The sequence below is a fragment of the Nannospalax galili genome, unplaced genomic scaffold (assembly GCF_000622305.1).
Source record: "Nannospalax galili isolate Female #2095 unplaced genomic scaffold, S.galili_v1.0 scaffold186, whole genome shotgun sequence".
In the NCBI taxonomy this organism is placed as follows: Eukaryota; Metazoa; Chordata; class Mammalia; order Rodentia; family Spalacidae; genus Nannospalax; species Nannospalax galili.
In genome coordinates, this window is record NW_008358774.1 from 8,793,471 (window position 1) to 8,812,937 (window position 19,467).

At 39.3% G+C, this 19,467-nt stretch overlaps 1 protein-coding gene, 1 non-coding gene and 2 pseudogenes across 2 annotated transcripts; 2 read left to right on the forward strand and 2 right to left on the reverse strand.

Annotated features, from left to right (window-relative positions):
• LOC103724958 overlaps positions 1-2,400 on the forward strand; it is a 3,502-nt pseudogene extending 1,102 nt beyond the window's left edge.
• A 4,991-nt stretch (positions 2,401-7,391) lies between these two features.
• LOC115068274 lies at positions 7,392-7,516 on the reverse strand. The gene has a single exon (XR_003847630.1). It is a non-coding gene; the product is annotated as a small nucleolar RNA SNORA40 (small nucleolar RNA).
• Positions 7,517-10,842: 3,326 nt separating this feature from the next.
• On the reverse strand, positions 10,843-11,923 carry LOC103724930 (trace amine-associated receptor 7a-like). The gene is given in 2 exon segments (XM_029558149.1): positions 10,843-11,179; positions 11,181-11,923. Coding segments are annotated over 2 exon segments (1,080 nt in total).
• Positions 11,924-16,110: 4,187 nt separating this feature from the next.
• LOC103724959 lies at positions 16,111-17,582 on the forward strand (annotated as a pseudogene).
• Positions 17,583-19,467: the final 1,885 nt, after the last annotated feature.

Here is a 19,467-nt window from a genome sequence, read left to right on the forward strand (position 1 = left end):
TTAAAATATTTATTAATTATTTAAAAATAAGAAACAAATTATAACATGAATTGCTATTTGTTTGTTCTTACTCTACCCTTCCTTGACTCAATGACAGAAATACTATGTTCTCAAGTGTACCACTTTCACAACCGAAATTATTAAAGTTGAACCTGGATTAAATTAAGTAATAGTGTATGTCTCTGAATTTTATTTCTTTAGCACACGATATTAGAATATGTAAAGAGCCTATGTGGAGGAGTTTTAAGGACAGTCAAAGCAATAATCATTAACAAATATTTCTCACTGAAATGAAAACGCAACTGCCAATGAGAACAAATTATTTGGTTTTCCGATTCTGAATAAAGATATTATTTTCATTTCATTAAAAAGTCAATTGTCGGGGCTGGAGGGATAGCGCAGTGGTTAAGAACCCTGACTGTTCTTGTAGAAGACCTGGGTTTGAATCCCAGCATCCACATGGCAGCTAACAACTGACAGTAACTCCAGTTCCAGGGGATCCAACAGTTTCTTCTGCCCTCCATGGGCATTGCATGATATGGGTGCACTTACCTACATGAAGGCAATACACGCATACACAAAATAAAAATAATAAATAAAATGTGTTATGAATATGTTAAAGCTGTAATGAAATGCTTCTTCTTAAAAAAAATTTTTAGAAAAAAGTCAATTGTCTTCAGAAAATTAGAATGGTATAATTAGGTTGTAGCATAAATATAATACTAACTGAAAGCTTCTTACCTGTCACGCCTTGCACTATGGGGAATCAATCCTAGAAACTATTTGGAAACATTTAGCGCCAGAGGATAAGAAGGCAGATAAAAGGCTGCATTAAACATACATCTCATCTTAGTTCACTGCTTTGAATACAAACTATTCCTAGATGTGTGGAAGAGGGAAATGCTGAGAAATAATTTAAGAATAAGACTAAAGAGAATTTTATGTCATCATAAAAGCTGATTATTTCTGTGATTTGAAGGAGGATCAGAAAAGGTTTGTGAGCACAGGGCTAACGAAGAAAGTTTGGAAAATTCCATAGCGATTACAGGCAAATTTTATATCTTTTATGATGATTTTTTTCTGAAAGCTGGAAAGGCACATATAGCTGTGAAGATGACAGTTTTCTCAGGGATCAGAATGGAATCATGAGCGGGACCAGCATCCCTCCCACAGCTGTCCAGCTGTGCTAGGAGATCCTCAGTGCATCCTGTGTTAGAACATACCACCCCACAGCTCCCTCCTTCATACCTGGTATGCAGTCTTTGGCTTCCGGGTTGTGCTGTGTGGGGAAACTTCCTGGTGATGATTTCAATTCTTCATTTCAAGCAGCTGCACTCTCCTGCCAACTTTCTGGTGGCGTCCCTGGCCTGTGCTGACTTCTTGGTGGGACTGACCGTGATGCCCTTCAGCGCAGTGAGGTCTGTGGAGAGCTGCTGGTACTTTGGGGAGAGTTTCCGTAAATTGCACTCTTGTTTTGACATATCATTCTGTTGTGCTTCTATCTTCCACTTGTGCGTTATCTCTGTGGACAGATACATCGCTGTCAGGGACCCCCTGACCTATCCCACCAGGTTCACTGTGTCTGTCTCTGGCAGGTGCATTGCCTTCTCCTGGCTCCTGCCCATCATCTATAGCTCTTCCCTTCTTTACACGGGAGCAAATGAAGCTGGGCTGGAGGATCTCGTGAGTGTCCTCACCTGTGTGGGGCGCTGTCAACTGGCAGTGAATCAAAGCTGGATCTTCATCAATTTTCTACTGTTTTTCATCCCCACACTTGTGATGATAACTGTTTATTCTAGGATTTTCCTCATTGCTAAGCAGCAGGCTCAGAGGATTGAGAGGATGAGCAATCAGACTGCCAAGTCAGCAGACAGCTACAAGGACAGAGTGGCCAAGAGGGAGAGGAAAGCAGCAAAGGCCCTGGGCATCGCAGTGGCCACCTTTCTCCTTTCCTGGCTGCCATACTTCATTGACTCCATCATTGACGCCTTCCTAAGCTTCATCACACCCACCTATGTTTATGAAATATTAGGTTGGATTGCTTACTATAACTCGGCCATGAACCCCTTGATTAATGCTTTATTTTATCCTTGGTTTCGAAAAGCCATCAAAGGCAGTGTTTATTAAAAATATATTTATTATTTTTATGTTACATGTTTGTGTGTATTGCCTGCATGTATGTATGTGCATCCCTGTTGTGCAATGCCCACTGAAGACAGAAGAGGATGTCAGATCCCCTGCAACTGGATTAGGGACAATTGTTAGACTCCATGTGCGTGTTGGGATTTGAATGCGCATCTTCTACAAGAGCAGCCAGTGCGCTTAAGGGCTGAGCCATCTCTCCAATCCCGCGAAGTCTTGAGAGAGAATTCCTCCACGACTAACATGTTTCCTGAGTAGGCTCTTGGTTTAGGCAAGGGGATTGAAAAGAGATTCATAATAGAACATCATGGGGATAGGGGAAATTATGTGCTAGATTTTCTAATGTAAAATGATAAATTATGATTCATATTTGACTTATAATCCTGGAAACACACACACATGTACACACACACATTATCTAACATCTGTTCAGTGCTTTACTATGGAAAAGAAGATACAAGTCAGAAACAATAACATTCATTCAGTGAGCTGCTTCCTGGTGAGTGAACATACTGAGGAGAAATCACAAAAATCTCAAAACTTCACAAGTTTTCATATGTTTTAATTGAGAATTTTAAGATTGTTATTCTCTATTTAATATGATTTATAAATTAGCTTATCATTTACTTGTTGTTAAAGTGTTGTAATGATTTACAGAAGTTTTCAAATTCATACACAAAAGCATGAATCAATAATGTGTTCAAAAGAAGAACCCTGAGAAGAAGGCAAACTATAGTGTCATTCCAAGCCAGGAAAACTCATTTTTTCTAGGACCCACCAATTTGTTTCTAAAACAAAAAAGAAATTCTGAATTAGCTTTACAGTTCACACTGGATAAATCCAGCCAGGAATTTTAGAGATGAATAACTCTTGATAGTGAACTAGAGAGAAGTTTAGCCAGAAAAAAATGGGAGTAAACAAGCTATTAAATTCTATTGTAGATTACTCTGTCTCAATCTGATAGCAAATTACAATAATCAAAGCCTTATATGATTGATAATGTAACTTACAAATATTAAAATGTTCTTGCTATTTTCTCCTACTTCTATGTTGACATAGTCAAAGACTATTTCTTATTAATTCATGATGTTATTATGATCATATATTTTATATCATAAAGTGTTCTTTAGATACTATACTATGTTGTGTTTTTTTTGAAACATAGTCCCACTCTGTAGTCTAATTCAGCCTGCAACTCAGTTTCCTGGCTCAGCCTCCTTGATGTAAACACATGTGTGAGCAACCATGCTTGGCTTATTTGCAATCTTGATGCCCTTGAGAGGAACTCTATCTTCATGTGATTCAATAGAATCACGTGATTACCTGTTCCCTGTTTTTACAATCCTCTGTGCACAGCTCTTAGTTTAGACATTAAACTTTGTTTTGACTCTAGGGGTTTCAATGAATGAACTACTTCTCAGCTCTAGGGAAGTATCACTCCTTCACTTTAGTGACAGTATAGACTAAACAGAAACATTTAAAATAACTGGCAAATATTGTGAAATTTATGCATTCAAATATATTTCTAATATCTACTTCAATATATTTAAAGTAGTGATTACTTTTTTAGTAGCCTTTCAAACTCTTTGGGCAAATAGGTTAATTTTCTCCACACCCCTCATAGATGGGTACGTTATTGTATTTTTATAAGTATTAGAAAACTGATTATGAAACTGAACATGTTAGTGTCTCATTAATCCCTAAGACTCTCTCTGCTTGTCATAGGTTTGCTGCAGGAGCTGCTCTTTCAATAAATATTGATTGAGTAATCCTGGTGGCAAGTACACAGATTCTGGAACTTGTAAGTTACCTGAATGGACTTTAAACCTTCTAAGGATTATGTATGTGGAACTCTTATTCTGTACTTTGGACTTTACTTAAAATTAAGTAATTTAATCCTCACCACAACCATGTGAATTATGATCGTTCCTATATTAGTGAGGGCACTGAGGGAGAAGGAGTTAAAGTCAAAAGCCTAATGTCAGAATAATCAGATATTAATATTGAGCCCCCAGGACTCAGAGACTGAGTGGGGCTACCTTTAAATGCTAGTCTGTTCACAAAGGAGAATGAAACCCAGCCACTGCAGTCAAGTTACTTAGAGCCATTTGGAGCACATAGGTTTCATGGAATTATTTCAAAGAAAAATGCTTGTCATAAACAAGTGCATACACAAAGTTCTATACTAGGACGTGAACATACGAAGGAGGAAGTGATTAGTGACAACACCAGGTGCAGAGTTAATCTGTGCCCTTCCACACCTCCATGCTTTTTAATATAAAAATTGTGTTTTTATTGAACAAGATCATTTCCCCTGAGACTTCAAGGGTCAATTCAGATAAATTATGTTTTAATTACTAAGAGAGGAATGGTCCCTACAGCAAGTAAAACAATAATCTGGTTATTTTACGACATTGCTCATTTGGTTCCTTTCATCTCATCTTCCCAACAAGACTTGTATCCTCAAATACCTGCATTCACCTAACCTTTAAAAAATGTTTTTTAAATTTATTTTGTTTATGAGTGTTTTGTCTACCTTTATGTAAGTGCATCTGTGTCATGTAATGCCTACAGAGGTCAGAAGAGGTCACTGGATCCCCTGAAACCCAAGTCATTGATCGTTGTGTACCACCATGTGCATGCTGGGAACAGAACCCCAGTCCTCTACAAAAGCATCCAGTGCTCTAAACCATTGAGCCATCTCTCCAATCCCTTACCTAGATATTTTTGGCATTACCAATTGCACTTAACTTTTCTGAACAGACATCTGGTCCTTATGATGAACAATGATATAATCATGTTCACACACTGTGTACACCTCTGGTAGCTTGTGTGATGACACTTCAGTGATTTCCTTTTTTATTTCCATGTAGGAAATTTAAAATGAGCCAAGTGTGGTGGCTCACGCCTTCAATCCCAACACTTGGGAGGCAGAGGCAGGTGGATCTCTGTGAGTTCCAGGCCAGCCTGGTCTACATAGTGAGTTCCAGGCCAGTTGGGGCTACAGGAAGACCCTGTCACAAAAAAAGACCAAAAAATAAAAATAAAAAAAGGAAAGGGCCTTAGACCTGTAAATGCTCAAACCTCTATATAGTTTCCATCTTTTTAGGAGCCACCTGACTCATTCTAGCCCATTACTTTGTGTGTGTGTGTGTGTGTATGTGTGTGTGTTTGGGGCTTTTGCTCTGTTTTTAAGTTTCAGAGAAATTCTACTGATTCAAGAATTTCATACAATGAATTTTGATTATATTTAGGCCTCCTCCCCATTTCCACCCTTATCCTACCATCCCCCCCACCCATTTCATGTCATCTATTATCAAATGAAAAACTGCATCCATCTTACATAACATCTCTGAGCTGGGTGCCAGAGAAATCAGACCTTAGGAGTGTCCATGATCCATAATCCTTGCACAGAGGTGTGCCACAGTAAGGGCCCACTCCCTTTCCCTTGTACGTGGTTTTGGATCAGAATATGCCCAGGTTCCTTGGACTAGGATTTTCACTCTTAACTCCTGTTTCTTTACACACTACTTTAAAATGTCGAGTAGGGATTTCTCTGAGGGAAACACTTGGTTTTCATCATCAAAGTTAGTTGTTCACAGCCCTTGCATGCAGGTTACACTTTGGCTGTTTCGGGGCCCTACACAGCACAATGACCCCACTATGAACCAAGGCATTTGTCAACAGGTTGATTCCCACAGGGTTTTACTCTGGGTAAAAATAGAAGCTAGGTCCTCACCACAGGCAGCAATTAGTTTAGGTTTCCAATCCAATAGTCTCTGAATGGCAATTGGGAAGATTCATAGTTTTATACGACAGCTTTATATCAGTGTCCTCTAGTTTGTTTTCTGAAATCTATAGACTTTTCAGATTCCAGATGTTATTGGAGACTTCAGCCAGCCACTGCGTGATGATGCTAGTTGTCCAACCATGGGTACCACCAGAGCACATGGGTGGGCAGACTGGCTCTGTTCTGCCCCTGCTGGTGTGCTTGGGTAGCCAGGCTCTGCTGCTGTATATATAGGTGGTCACTCCAGTGTGGCTCTGATGGTGTGTGTGGGATGCCAGGCTGGCTCTGCTCTGCTAGCTCACATGGGCAGCAGGGCCAACACTGTGCTACTTTCTTGGCCCCCCAGTTATTTTTTCTGGGTTCACAATTTTTTAAAAAGTTTTAAATATAGTTTTATTAAATGTTTGCAGATTTCACACAATACATCTTAATCATATTTAGCCCCCCATACCTATCTGCATGCCCCCATAGCCCATTCATAGGACTTTATGCATTTATGAGTCAAGTTCATGTACCTAAATGTGCCTTGGTGTGAGTTAATCCACTGGAGTCTGTTTAGCCTGGGTAGCCTCACTCCCTTAAGGAAGATCAGCTCTCACTACCCAGCAGCGATCAGCCGCCAGTAGTGCCTCACCAAAGTTGTGATCTCATTCCCATTTCCCCAGTCCTATGCTGGTATTTGCCTGACTGAGTTTGCATGGGTCTTGTGCACGCTTGTCATCATTGCTGTAATTTCATATGCTGCAAGGTCCCAGGAACCTATAAGACTGCTTCCTTATGATCATATACTGCCTTCCCTGGCTCTTACAATCCTGCCCCATTTCCCCAATAGTCCCTGAGGCCTAGGTGGGTGAGAGTTAATATAGGAGTCCTACACAGGAACCCACACTCTGCAGTCTTATTCTCTACACTGGCCAATTGTGGCCTTTTGTGTTCATCATGTCATTGCCCTGGCTGGTGCCACAGAATTGCTCTCCAGTGATTATCTTTCTTACTTACAAAGTCATGAGCTAAGATTTTTAAAAAATTATTTTATTTATTAATTTAATTTTATGCATATGAATGTATTGCTTGCATATATATAAGTGCATCCATGTCCTGCAATGCCCACGGAGGTCAGAAGAGGGTTTAGATCCCCTGGAACTTGAGTTAGGATGGTTAGCCACATTGTAGGTGCTGGGAAGCAAACCCTGCTTCTCTGCCACAGCAGCTAGTGTTCTTAACCGCTCTACTACATCTACAACCTCCCCTTGCCCACCCCAAGTGAGTTCAGAATTTTTTGATCAATATAGAAGTGCCTATGAAAATATCCATTGTGTATGAAAAAGGTTCCCCACATGCTCCATTGCCCACTGGGTCTCTCTGGAGTTGGAACGCCCCCGACTGAGGCTGGCTGCCGGGGCACACCTCATTCTTACACCATCGTTGCTCTCAACATCATCACGTTGAGTTGCCTTTTCATGTTACTTCTTGTATGTATCAAAATTCATACTGAATAATGACTTCTGGGTTTCAAAAGAGGATTTATTTTTGCACCTGCTTTTCATGCATTTCATCACACACACACACACATACACACACACTTCATGCATTTCATTACACACACACACACACACACAATGCTTCCATTACTTTGTTTTGATCAATTTTGCATATTTACTTTTTCTACAAACCTGTATTCCTCAGGAAACACCCTTTAGTGTTCACGTTTATGCTGCTACCAGGTCCTTTCCATTATATATAGAACACAACGCTTAGTTAATAAAGGTCTGCAGAATGAGCTGTGTATTTTCTTTTTCCTTCTTTCTCTTCTTCCCTCCCTCCAAAAAAAAACTTCCTTCCTTCCTTCCTTCCTTCCTTCCTTCTCTTTTGACAAGATCTCCGTGTAGCCTCAGATTGCCTAGAAATTTTATGTAGAGCAGGCTGACCTTGGTCTCACAGAGGTCTGCCTGCTTCCACCTCCCAAGTGCTGGGATTAAAGGTTTGTGGCACCATTACTGGCTGTGTATTTTCTTAAATATAAAAATATTTCAAAGATTTGCATGTGAATGTGCAAGCCCCTCCTAACTGTCGATGCTTCCAACAGAATATTGTTCCAGTTACTAGCCTTTACACCTGGATTAGACCATTGATCAAAGAATCTTTTTTTAATGTTATTTTTAAAATTTTTTATTGAATTCTTGATGCATTTCATAAAATACAACTTGATCTTATTTAGAACCACTCCCCAATCTGCACCAGCCCCATAGCCCTCTCCCATATTTCATGTATTCTGTCACGTATATTAAGTCCTATGGAGTCAAGTTTGTGTCCACAGATGTCCCTTAGTGAGTCCATCCACTAGACCCTGCTCAACCTACCTAGTGTCACTCCCTTAAAGGAGACCAACCATCCCTCACCTAGCAATGATCAGTTGCTAATAGTTCCTCAGCTAAGGTTGGGGCTTTTTACCTATTTCCCCATTTCTATGCTGGATTTTTCTCTGATTTGAGTTTACATCAATCTGAAGATATTTTTTAAAGTGGACATTCTAAATACTGACCAGCCAGGCAAGATGTACCCACTGGTACAATAGTGCCAAGTCTAGTATGTGGGGAACCACCTTCTTTATGACTTGATATGAAGGTACACAGAAGACATTGAAATCTGTTACTGAAAGCCAAGTAAACAATCCAGACATTGAATAGCAGAAGTCAACAAAGAGACTGCACAAAAATATTGACTCTGTACTGTCGGCCTCCTAATACCTGCCTCCCACCAGTCCAGATTCATGCCACAGAAAATTCATTCTCTGAACTTCAAGGGAGGATCATTTGAACATTTCAGCAACCCTTGTACTAATAAAAGCAAATTTCCACACCTCATGGGTTTGAAGGGATGAGCAAAGCCAGCCTCTGGCCAATGTATAGACAGTGAAAGTGCAGGACATCAATAGATTTGGTGGCCATGGTGACAGTTGTAAGGATAGAGTAGGTCATTAAATGTGAGATTGAGAGACACTGAAGACACAGGAACGATGACCAAATACACAAACTATGGGACTAGGAACAAGTTAAAGCTAAATTAGAAATTTTTACTAATAGAATGATAGCAAATCATGACAAATGAAATATGATGAAATAAAATTGCAGTGTGCTAGAGGACATTTGTGGGACAGATTTTGAGGAAGCAGCTTGTGTCACTCCCCTCCTCAGTCTCCACAGAGAACAATGATGAAAAGTCAGCTGAACATGAGGAACAATGTTCACAGCACTTGGGCAGCCAAGGCACAGGGGGATAACTCGTAAGGAGAAGGGACACTCTGAGAGACCTCCTACAAGGAATCTTCTAGTCACAGCAGCATCTATGCCTTCTCTGACATATAGAGACTAAGCAGAAAGGGACAGCTTAATGCTATCCACAGTCTGAAGTAGTTTTCAGGGATAGTTATAGAAATTGTATTATTATAGGGAGAGCAGAAGCCAGTCTGAGGGAGGCTAACATCCAGGAAGAACAAGAATGTCGAGATTCTAATAGATTATTTTACCTTTGACAAACTTCTTTGGCCTCTAACAACTCTAAGATAAGATGCTTCTCTTTGGGAGACAGAATCTCAGTAGACTGACCATTCTAGACCTCAATTCCTGGCTTCATATCTCTGCCTCAGTCTCTCTGATAAAGGCCTAAACTGCCTTTGGGTACAAACAGTTCACATGCATGATCATGCTGTTATTTATAAAAGCTAACTGGTGTCTTCTGAGAATTATGTGTAATTTTAATACAAATAATGCTTATGTGAGTAAGTGGACTTACATATGCAAGTCTTGTTAGACAGGTTCAAAGGAATGCAATGGTCAAATAACAAAATAAAACATCATAGGTTATATTGGTGCAAAACTATCTGCCTTATCATTTAAATACACTTTATCCGAATGACTGTCTATTGGGGAAAAATCTTAATTTCAATTTTTGATGATGTAACAATAAATAGAAATTTATTGATTAAAATTTGAATCTCAACAAATCAATTACTTGTGGAAATGTTGATACTACTCTATAAATTTTATTTATGCTTTCTTGCTATGATAATCGTATTGTTCTTTTGATGACATTTATATAAACTTTGTATATTAAATGGGTCTAAGTAACAGCTGTAGAAAATGGGTCTCTCTCCTTGGGTCCTTCTCCTTTCTGAAGGGAGGTACATTTATGGGTGATCTCTCATTCTCTCCTCTCTCTCTTTCTCTCTCTGTCTTTCTCTGTCTCTCTCTGTCTTTCTCTCCTCCAGTAGTTGAATACTTACTCGCTGACTAGAAAACATGAGAGTAGATGTTGTTATTTGAATGATAACATTCTTTACCATTGTAATAATCCACTGTTCTGATTAATTTGTATATTGAATTGTGACCCTGAAATCACAACTTTGGATCTACCAATGTGGATAAAGGGCAGTGCAAACTCCCACTGATTCTCTCCAGGCAAAGAATCAGTCTCTCCAAGTTTACTTTAGCTGCATTGACATTCAACTGGAAACATACTACAGATCAATGGAGCAATGATGCTATATGCCAAGAATTCAAGTAAGAGAAGAAAAATGTCCAGGAATACAATACGTTCTTGACATTTCTTTTGGATACTAAAATGAAAGGGTTAGTAACTGCAGAAAAACAGGAAGGCTCAGAGGACACCCAGCAGCCTAAAAACAGTGGTAAGTGACAAAGACGGTTTAGAATCCCTGCATTTGTATAACCAGCTGTTTTCATTATAACTAGGTTTAGTGCTGTATCTATTAAAAAACAACTGAAGCTAGATTTCAGTGTTTGAGAAAAATTGGAAGCCTCATTCACCATTCAACATTAGCAGATCTGGAACATGGTTTCCCTATGTTCTGTGATGAATCTCTTTTCAGTCCCTTTACCTAAATCAAGAATCTACTCAGGAAACAAGTTGGTGGTGGAGGAATTCTCTCTCAAGACCTTAACAGTGACAATCAGTTTGATGGCTTTTCGAAACCAAGGATAAAAGAAAGCATAAATCAAGGGGTTCATGGCCGAGTTATAGTAAGCGATCCAACCTAATATTTCGCAAACATAGGTGGGTGTGATGAAGCCTAGGAAGGCGTCAATGATGGAGTCGATGAAGTATGGCAGCCAGGAAAGGAGAAAGGCGGCCACTGCGATGCCCAGGGTCTTTGCTGCTTTCCTCTCCCTCTTGGCCACTCTGTCCTTGTAGCTGTCTGCTGACTTCTTGGCAGTCTGATTGCTCATCCTCAATCCTCTGAGCCTGCTGCTTAGCGATAAGGAAAATCCTAGAATAAACAGTTATCATCACAAGTGTGGGAATGAAAAACAGTAGAAAATTGATGAAGACCCAGCTTTGATTCACTGCAATTTGACAGCCCCCCCCCCCACAGGTAAGGACACTCACGAGATCCTCCAGCCCAGCTTCATTTGCCCCCGTGTAAAGAAGGGAAAAGTTATAGATGATAGACAGGAGCCAGGACAAGGCAATGTATCTGCCAGAGATAGACGCAGTGAACCTGGTGGGATAGATCAGGGGGTCACTGACAGCAATGTACCTGTCCACGGAGATAAAGCACAAGCGGAAGATAGACAAATAACAGAATGATAAATCGAAACAAGTGTGCAATTTACAGTAATTCTCCCCAAAGTACCAGCAGCTCTCCACAGACCTCACTATGCTGAAGGGCATCATGGTCAGTCCCACCAAGAAGTGAGCACAGGCCAGGGACGCCACCAGAAAGTTGGCAGGAGAGTGCAGCTGCTTGAAATGAAGAATTGAAATCATCACCAGGAGGTTTCCACACACAGCCAGAACAGCCCCAAAGCCAAAGACTGCATAGAGGGTGAGGCGGGGGACTGGGGAGTAGGGTGTTTTGATACAGGATCCATTCAGGTTCTGGTAGCACAGCTGGACAGCTGTGGGAGGGTCCAGATCTTCATTCATGATTCTGTTTTAGTCCCTGAGAGAATTCTCATCCTTTGTGGCCATGTATGCCATTATAACTTTGAAAAAGATTCTTAGAACATGAGTAACATTTGTCAATACTTGTTAGTGCATGTTTTCATTTTTCTTTGTACTTACATGTCTTTATTCCTGTGCTTAATTAAATAAAGTATTATTTCAAACCAGAAAAATAATCAGCTTAAATACTACATAAAATTCTATTATTCCTGTTTTTACTGTTTTCTCTATGTTTTCTATTTCTGTGTATCTGAAACATATTTGTATTGAAAAGCAGTTGTCTACTAAGAGATGCACGTTAGTGCAGCCTTTTATCACCACTCTTATCCTAATTTACCAAAATACTCCTTTTCTCAGAAGACACAAAATGATTGAAAATGCTTGAAGCCCATAGGGTTGAATCCCCATGTGTAAGGTGAGGTAACTAAGAAGCTTTCAGTAACAACCATGCTTATGTCACAACCCAATTATGCCCACCTAATTTGCTGAGGAAATGGGAATGCAACGCACGCTTTTATCCAGAATCTGAAAGTCATGTTGTTCATATTCTAAGCTTTTTTTTCTTTTTGGTGAAAAGTATTTATTGTTGATTAATGTTTTAACTGTCCTTAAAAGGCCTTCACAGAAACTTTTAGTGCATTTTAGGATTGGATTATTTTAAATGTAGTTAGAAATGTTCATTCTTGCTTCATTTGTTCCACATTTAGTTTTAGTAATTCTGAGTGTTAAAAGTGGTAGAGTTCAGCACATTGTGTTTCCTTCACAATATTAAACAAGGGCAGTAAAAGCACAAGAAATAAAAGTTAATGCTAAAGGTTGCCTCAGTTTTAGTAGGGCTAAAATGTTTAAAAATAAGATGAGAATAATATTCTAAGTTATTACCACATTTCACCTTTTGCCAATTTCTTTTACCTTTCTAAGCCTACAACAGGACTCATCTTAGAATTTTATAGGAACTCTCATCAGGTTGTCTGGCTGGTGTCCACATCACAGGCTCTAGCTCTGTTCCTCTTCTTTGATCTCCCAAGTCCTGGGAGTGTAGGTGGAGCTATCCTTCCCTAGTCTTTAATAAAGCATTAAGTTAAAAAAATTTATTTTATATGTGGGAGTGTTTGCCCATATGCATGTAAGTCCACCAGTATTGTGTAATGTCCATGGAGGCCAGAAAAGGGTATCAGATCCCCTGGAACTGGAGTTATAGACAGTTGTTAGCTGCTGTGTGGGTGCTGGGAACCAAAAGTGGGTTGAGTGCAAGAACAGCCAATGCTCTTAACTGCTGCCACCTGTCCAACCCCAGTTAAAACTTTGTTTTTATTGAATAGTTATGATTTTCATACAATATTATTTGATGATATTTAGATCCCTTCACCTATTTGCACATCCCTTGTTGCCACCCTCCCGCCGCCCAATTTAATGTGCTCTAGTACATATATAATAAGGCCTTTAATTTGTTTTTCAAAATGTCCTTCAGTGTGACTCCATCCACTGGAGCTTGGTTAACCTACCAAGAGCCCCATGCTTGACAGAGACTCTCTGCCCCTCACAGCAGCCATCTGTTGCTACAATTTCCTTAGGTGGGGATGGAACTTCTTACCTACCTTTTCATGTTTATGCTGGATTTTTTTATCTGGTTTGAGTTTGCATGGAACTTGTGCATGTTGTCACTATTGCCATGAGTTCATCTAAGTAACTGACCAGCTGTCTGGAAACCTGTTTCCTTGTGGCTATCCATCACCTCTGTTTGTTACAATCTTTCTGTTCCTCTTGTGCAATTATTCCTGAGCCTCGGGAGACAGAAGTTTGATATAGGGTTCTATTCAGTGATAAGCACTCTGTAGCACCGTGTTCTCTGCATGTTGGCCAGTTGTAGAATTTTCTGTTAATCTCCCCATTTGTTGCATAAGGAATCTTCTCTGGTGAGAGTTGAGAGATGCATCGATCTAAGGGTATAACAATAAATAATGATTTAGAGTCAGCCGAATATAATAACTATTTAGTAATATGATTGGGGAAAAGGGGAACTTTCAAGTAGGAATGTTTGAATGGGGTATGAAATGGAAGGGCAGGGAAGAGGAGAGAATTTTGAAGGATAAATAACACTGAACAACTTTAGAAAAAAATCATAAGGAAATCTACCATTATAGAAGCTTCTTAAATTATAAGAAATGATTAAAAACAGTTATCTTATAATGGAGGTATTGCCCTTTCTACACACCACAGTCTAATGATAAAAACACCTGAATGCCAGGAATGGACTCTATAGAACCTGTTGACTGGGGATCCCATAGACCTTCAGATAATGCTGCTGTCTGCTGCTCTTGCCCTTGCTCTTGGTCACCCACCAGAACTTCCCAATAAGACCCTATTGCTGAAAACACTACATGCATGAGCTGTAGTACAGACAAGGAGAAATCAAGCTGGTGCTGACCTCAAAGCCTCATCTCTACTGGCCAGTGTTCATTATGCTGGAAGGTGCTTTCATGCTACCAGAAGGAAAAAGTAGTCGTCAACCTTACCCAGCTGTGAATCCTGTGAATTACAACTGGCCTGGCAAGATATGCCCACTGGTGCAATATTATGGCACAAATATTATGGAAGCAGTGAACCACTTTTTAATTGGATTTAAGGCCTTCGTCCTAGGATGGAACCCACACCTGACACTGATGTCAGGCTTAGGGACCTGAGGGTAGACAGGTCATGGGACATAGGGGAGAAACCAATGCTAATTTTATGATGAGACATTTTTGAGGGACTTCTGTACATCTTCTGACATCAGCTTTCATGTAGAAATGGAATTTTTATATTTGCAAACATTTGCTAGTATAGTTCATTGCATATTATTGACCAATGTTCTAATCTTCTTCATCTCTGGAAGACAGCCACTCACAGTATAGGACTTCTTGTTATGATGAGCACAGGAAAATTTACAGCAACAAAAGATGAATAGTATAAATAGGAAATAAATTTTGTATCACAAAACTTTGAAATTGATGAACATAATGAATTCTAATATTTATTTAGTTATTTAGTTGTGTAGTTATGTAGTTATTTATTTATGTGTATGAGTGTTTTGCCTGAAAGCATGCAAGTGCATCTGTGCCATGCAATGCCCATGGTGGCCAAAAGAGGGCAGAGGATTCCCTGGAAGTTAAGGATGGTTGTTGGCCAGCTATGTGGTGCTGGAAACCAAAACCAGGTCCTTTGCAAGAGCAGCTAGTGCACTTAATCACTGAGCTGTCTCTTCAGCCCCTGATAATGAGTTTTAATTTACAGGAAAAGTTGAACCATCTCCCTAGTTACAAAAACAATCAATTTAATTTTATCCGGTGTTTTTTTATGCATTTCATTGTAAAATTATAAACTTTCAATCTCTTAGTATGTTACAAGTCTGAATGACATGAACTAAATTTGTAATGTTCAAGTAAGTTTCTATTCCACCTACAGGCAGCCATTATGTGGCAGGTGCATTATATTTTGATAAACTTTGCATTAGACTTGCATTCCTTTTTCCTTTCCTTTTCTCCTCTCCCTTCCCATTTCCCCTTCTCCTTCTCTTTCCCCTTCCTCTTCTCTTTCTTTTTCTAGTTATTACCCCAGGCTACTTTTGACTTACTGTCCTCTTGCTGCATCCTCCACAGTTACCATCACAGGCCTGTTTCCATATCCTGCTAAATTTTCTTTCATTAATTTTTATTTTATGTGTCTGAGTGTATTGCTTGCATGTATGTAAATGTACCCATTTCATGCAGTGCCCACACAGAATAGAACAGTGTCTACTCTCCCAGAATTGGAGTTAGGGATAGTTGTTAGTAGCCATGTGGGTGCTGGCATTCCAACCCAAGTCTTCTTCAAGAACCACCAGTGCTCTTAACTTCTGAGCCATCACTCCACTCCCCAGCTAGAATTTTTATATCATGTTTATAAGCAAAAATCATGCTCCCATTTTCCTCTCACATTGCTCCTGTTGGATTTTTTTGACAAAGTTTATTGAACACAACAGATTCAATTTTAAGTGGAAATGATAAAAAATTAGATTATTCCAATTATTCATGCCTTAAAATTCAGAGATCCCACTTTTAGGTGCTTGGGGGTATGTACTGGCTCCATACAAATACTTGGGAGTATTTGTCACTATTGATCAGATAGCCTTGTTGGTAGGAGGTGTACATGGTGGGATGTCCATCAGAAATCCCATCAGATGTCATGCATTTGAAATGAGGAAGAAGTTAGACATCAAGAGCAGGTAGGTCATAACAGATGATTGGTGAATTGATAGGTCTAACATCCTTTGTGGGAATAACAAGTTCATAGAAGTTAGTTTGAAGTTGAATTCTAATCAGATTTAGAAAACTATTTTTTATTTATTAGGACAAGAATGATGATCATGATAATTAATAGCATTTATGGATCATGAGATGTACCAGGGTAGGGAGAAAATATTTGTAACTATAGCTTGGGTAGTCGATTGAAAAAATCTTTTCCTTCAGCAAATGTAAAACTGTCCTGTCTTTTCTGTCTTATGTAATTGACAAAAGCACAGAACTTGTGGTCATGAAGACAGCAGCACCATGAGGAGAAACTCATGACTTGCAGCCCTGTGGCTCTGCTACCTGGACCTGAAGGAGTCCTACAAGAAATTACCTAGTCACCTGGTCTCAGGTCATTGTGTATACAGTCTTTGGGTTTGGGGCTGTGCTGGTCATGTGTGGAAACCTCTTGGTGATGACATCCATCCTCTATGTATTTGAAATACATTTCAAATAGCTGCACTCCCCCCACCAATTTCCTCATTGTGTTCCTGGCCTACACTGAGTTTGGCTGTGATTCCCTTCAGCATGGTCAGGTCCATTGAAAGCTGCTGGGACTTTGGAGACAAACTTTGCCGCTTTCACAGTTCCTGTGATGTGATTTTATTACTCTTGTTTTCCACCTGTGCTTTATCACCATCGACAGGTACATTGTTGTCACTGACTGTCCTGGTTTGTTTCTTCATTGCTGAAACAAAACACTCTGACCAATACCAACTTGGGGAGGAAAGGGTTTATTTATCTTACATCTCCCTGGTCACAGTTCATCAGGGAGCCCAAGGTAAGAACTCAGGGCAGGAACCTGGAAGCAGAAGCTGGAGCACAGGCCATGGAGGAACACTGCTTACTGGCTTGTTCCCCTGGCCCCTGCTCAGCCTGCTTTCTCATGCAACACAGGCCCACCTGCCCAGGGGTGACACTACCCACAGTGGGCTGGGCCCTCCCACATCACTCATCAAGAAGATGCCCCTCAGACATGGCCACAGGTCATTCCATTAGAGGCAATCCCCCAATTGAAGCTCCCTCAACCCAGGTGTGTCAAGTTGACACTAATGCTATCCCGCACACTGACCCTCTGGTTTATCCCACCAAATTCACAGCATCTTGTGTCAGTCATTTGCATCAGCTTTTCCTAGATCTTGTTCCTGGTGTACAGTGAGGCTCTACACAGAGATCTATGATGATGGTTTAGAGGAATTATCTAGTGCCCTCCATTGCCTAGGAAGGTGTCTGTTAGCCTGTTATAAATCAAGATGAGATATTCATGTTTTCTGTTATTTTTTATACCTACCTCTGTTATGATAATTTTATGTACTCATATTCGTGTGGTTGCTACAATGAACAAACTAAAAAGACTGAAAATACCAATCAAAGTGTAGAATCATCCTCAAAGCATTAAAAAGTCAGGGTGGCCAAGAGACAGAAAAGTAACCAAATCTAGGGCCACAGTCACAGCCTTTATGTTGTCATGGTTACCAAATATGATAAATCCTTCACTGAGTTTTTTATGGGTGTCATAGTGCCTTTGCCTGTTTATAAGATGGTTTCCTGCTTTAATTATTTAAACTCTGCTCTAAGTCTTTAATATATTCTCTCATTAGCCCTTGGCTTAGAGAATCAATAGGACTCATTATAACCTGTCAAGTGCTGAAAGACAATTTAGCAAGCATGAATTTATTTTCTAAATCATCTTAAATTTGAAATTAGACCTGCTAATAGAATGGGAGGTTCCCAATGAATATGAGGTTATCACACAGCATGCTAATATGATGCACTAGTTTTCATAGCTTCAACTTCATGCTAGTAGCTTCCTGGAGAAAAGCTCATCTTGAAACACTGGATGGAAATCAAGTTACAACTGCCCTGTGGCACTGGGTTCGTATCTTCCAGCTCTCTCACTTCTGCACAATAGCTGACTTTGTGGTTGGTTAGTTACTTTCTCCCTTATGACCTCTGGTTCATGTTTAGTTTGTGTATAAGGCTGACTCCCTTTACTTTACCAAAATCTGGTATCTGTGCCTTCCTCAGGACTGGTTTCCCTGGCTATCACATTAAGTGGCTGGTTTCTCAGGAACCATTATGTTTGAGTCTCCCACCTACAAGCTGAGCTGATTGCATCAGCACTTTAGACTCAGGACAGGATTCCATTTTATGTTTTGAGAGACATTTTGCCAAGATGGCAATGACCATGTGTGAAAGGTACAATTTCTACAGTGGTGAGCATCTGTAGTGTAGGATCTTTGTCTAGCTCCACGAGGGGCTTTTTCACTATGTTTTATTTTTATTTTATATCTCCCAGTCATAATGTAGAGCAATCTTTTTCTTTGTTTTCCAGTAGCACTATTAAGGGTTTATAAACAAATTGTCACTTAATTTAACAATGTTTCGAATTTGAGAAAATGTGAGTTTGTTCAAGAAAAGATGGTAGCTTTTCTGGAAGATATTTTTACATATCTTAACTGATATCTTTTAGGAAATCAGATTGACTTTTTCAAGATGTTAAAAATTAGAAGCAAATATTCCCATTACAATGTATCATTGACAGAATCCTCACAAAATCATGCATTCAAACTAAGCATTTTGAACTCCAAAAATAAACTAGACCAAAATTAGAAATACATTCAGCTTCACAAACTTTCAACAGCCTGTAAAATGAAGGAAAGCTGAATCATTTTTAAAAAGAAAAGGCCTTTATACAACAATAAGACAGTGATGCCTCCCCAGACAAATGAATAGGCAATCTTATAAAAGACTAATGAGTATCTTAAAATCACAAAACTAAGAATATCAAAATATTGATGAATGTAATGAATTCTCATAACAAATTTACAAATTTTAGAAAAATTATGATAGAACTTACTATGGCCAGAAAGTTAAGTATGAGTATATTCATCTCAGAAGAATAAGACTTCTTTTTCCCTTTCAGAGGGGAATCAAAAACACTGTAGCAGTTTGGAACACACAATCATGTAAACTCTGGCTGATATTTCTAGCAAATAATCTTAAGAGTCAGGTGAGTTGTATAACTCTGAACAATTAATTAGAAAAATCTGTATAAACATATTTGCTAATTAAAAATAGATTTTTATGTGTGTAATGAGATGCTATGAAACCATTAAAAAGATCGAAGGCATTCTGTGCAAATTGACAGGAAAAGACATGACACTACATATTTTTATGTTAAACAAAAGGACCACCATAGGCTACAAACACCATAGATTATATTGGCTCCACACAACAAAGTACTTACTATGTTTTTCAAAG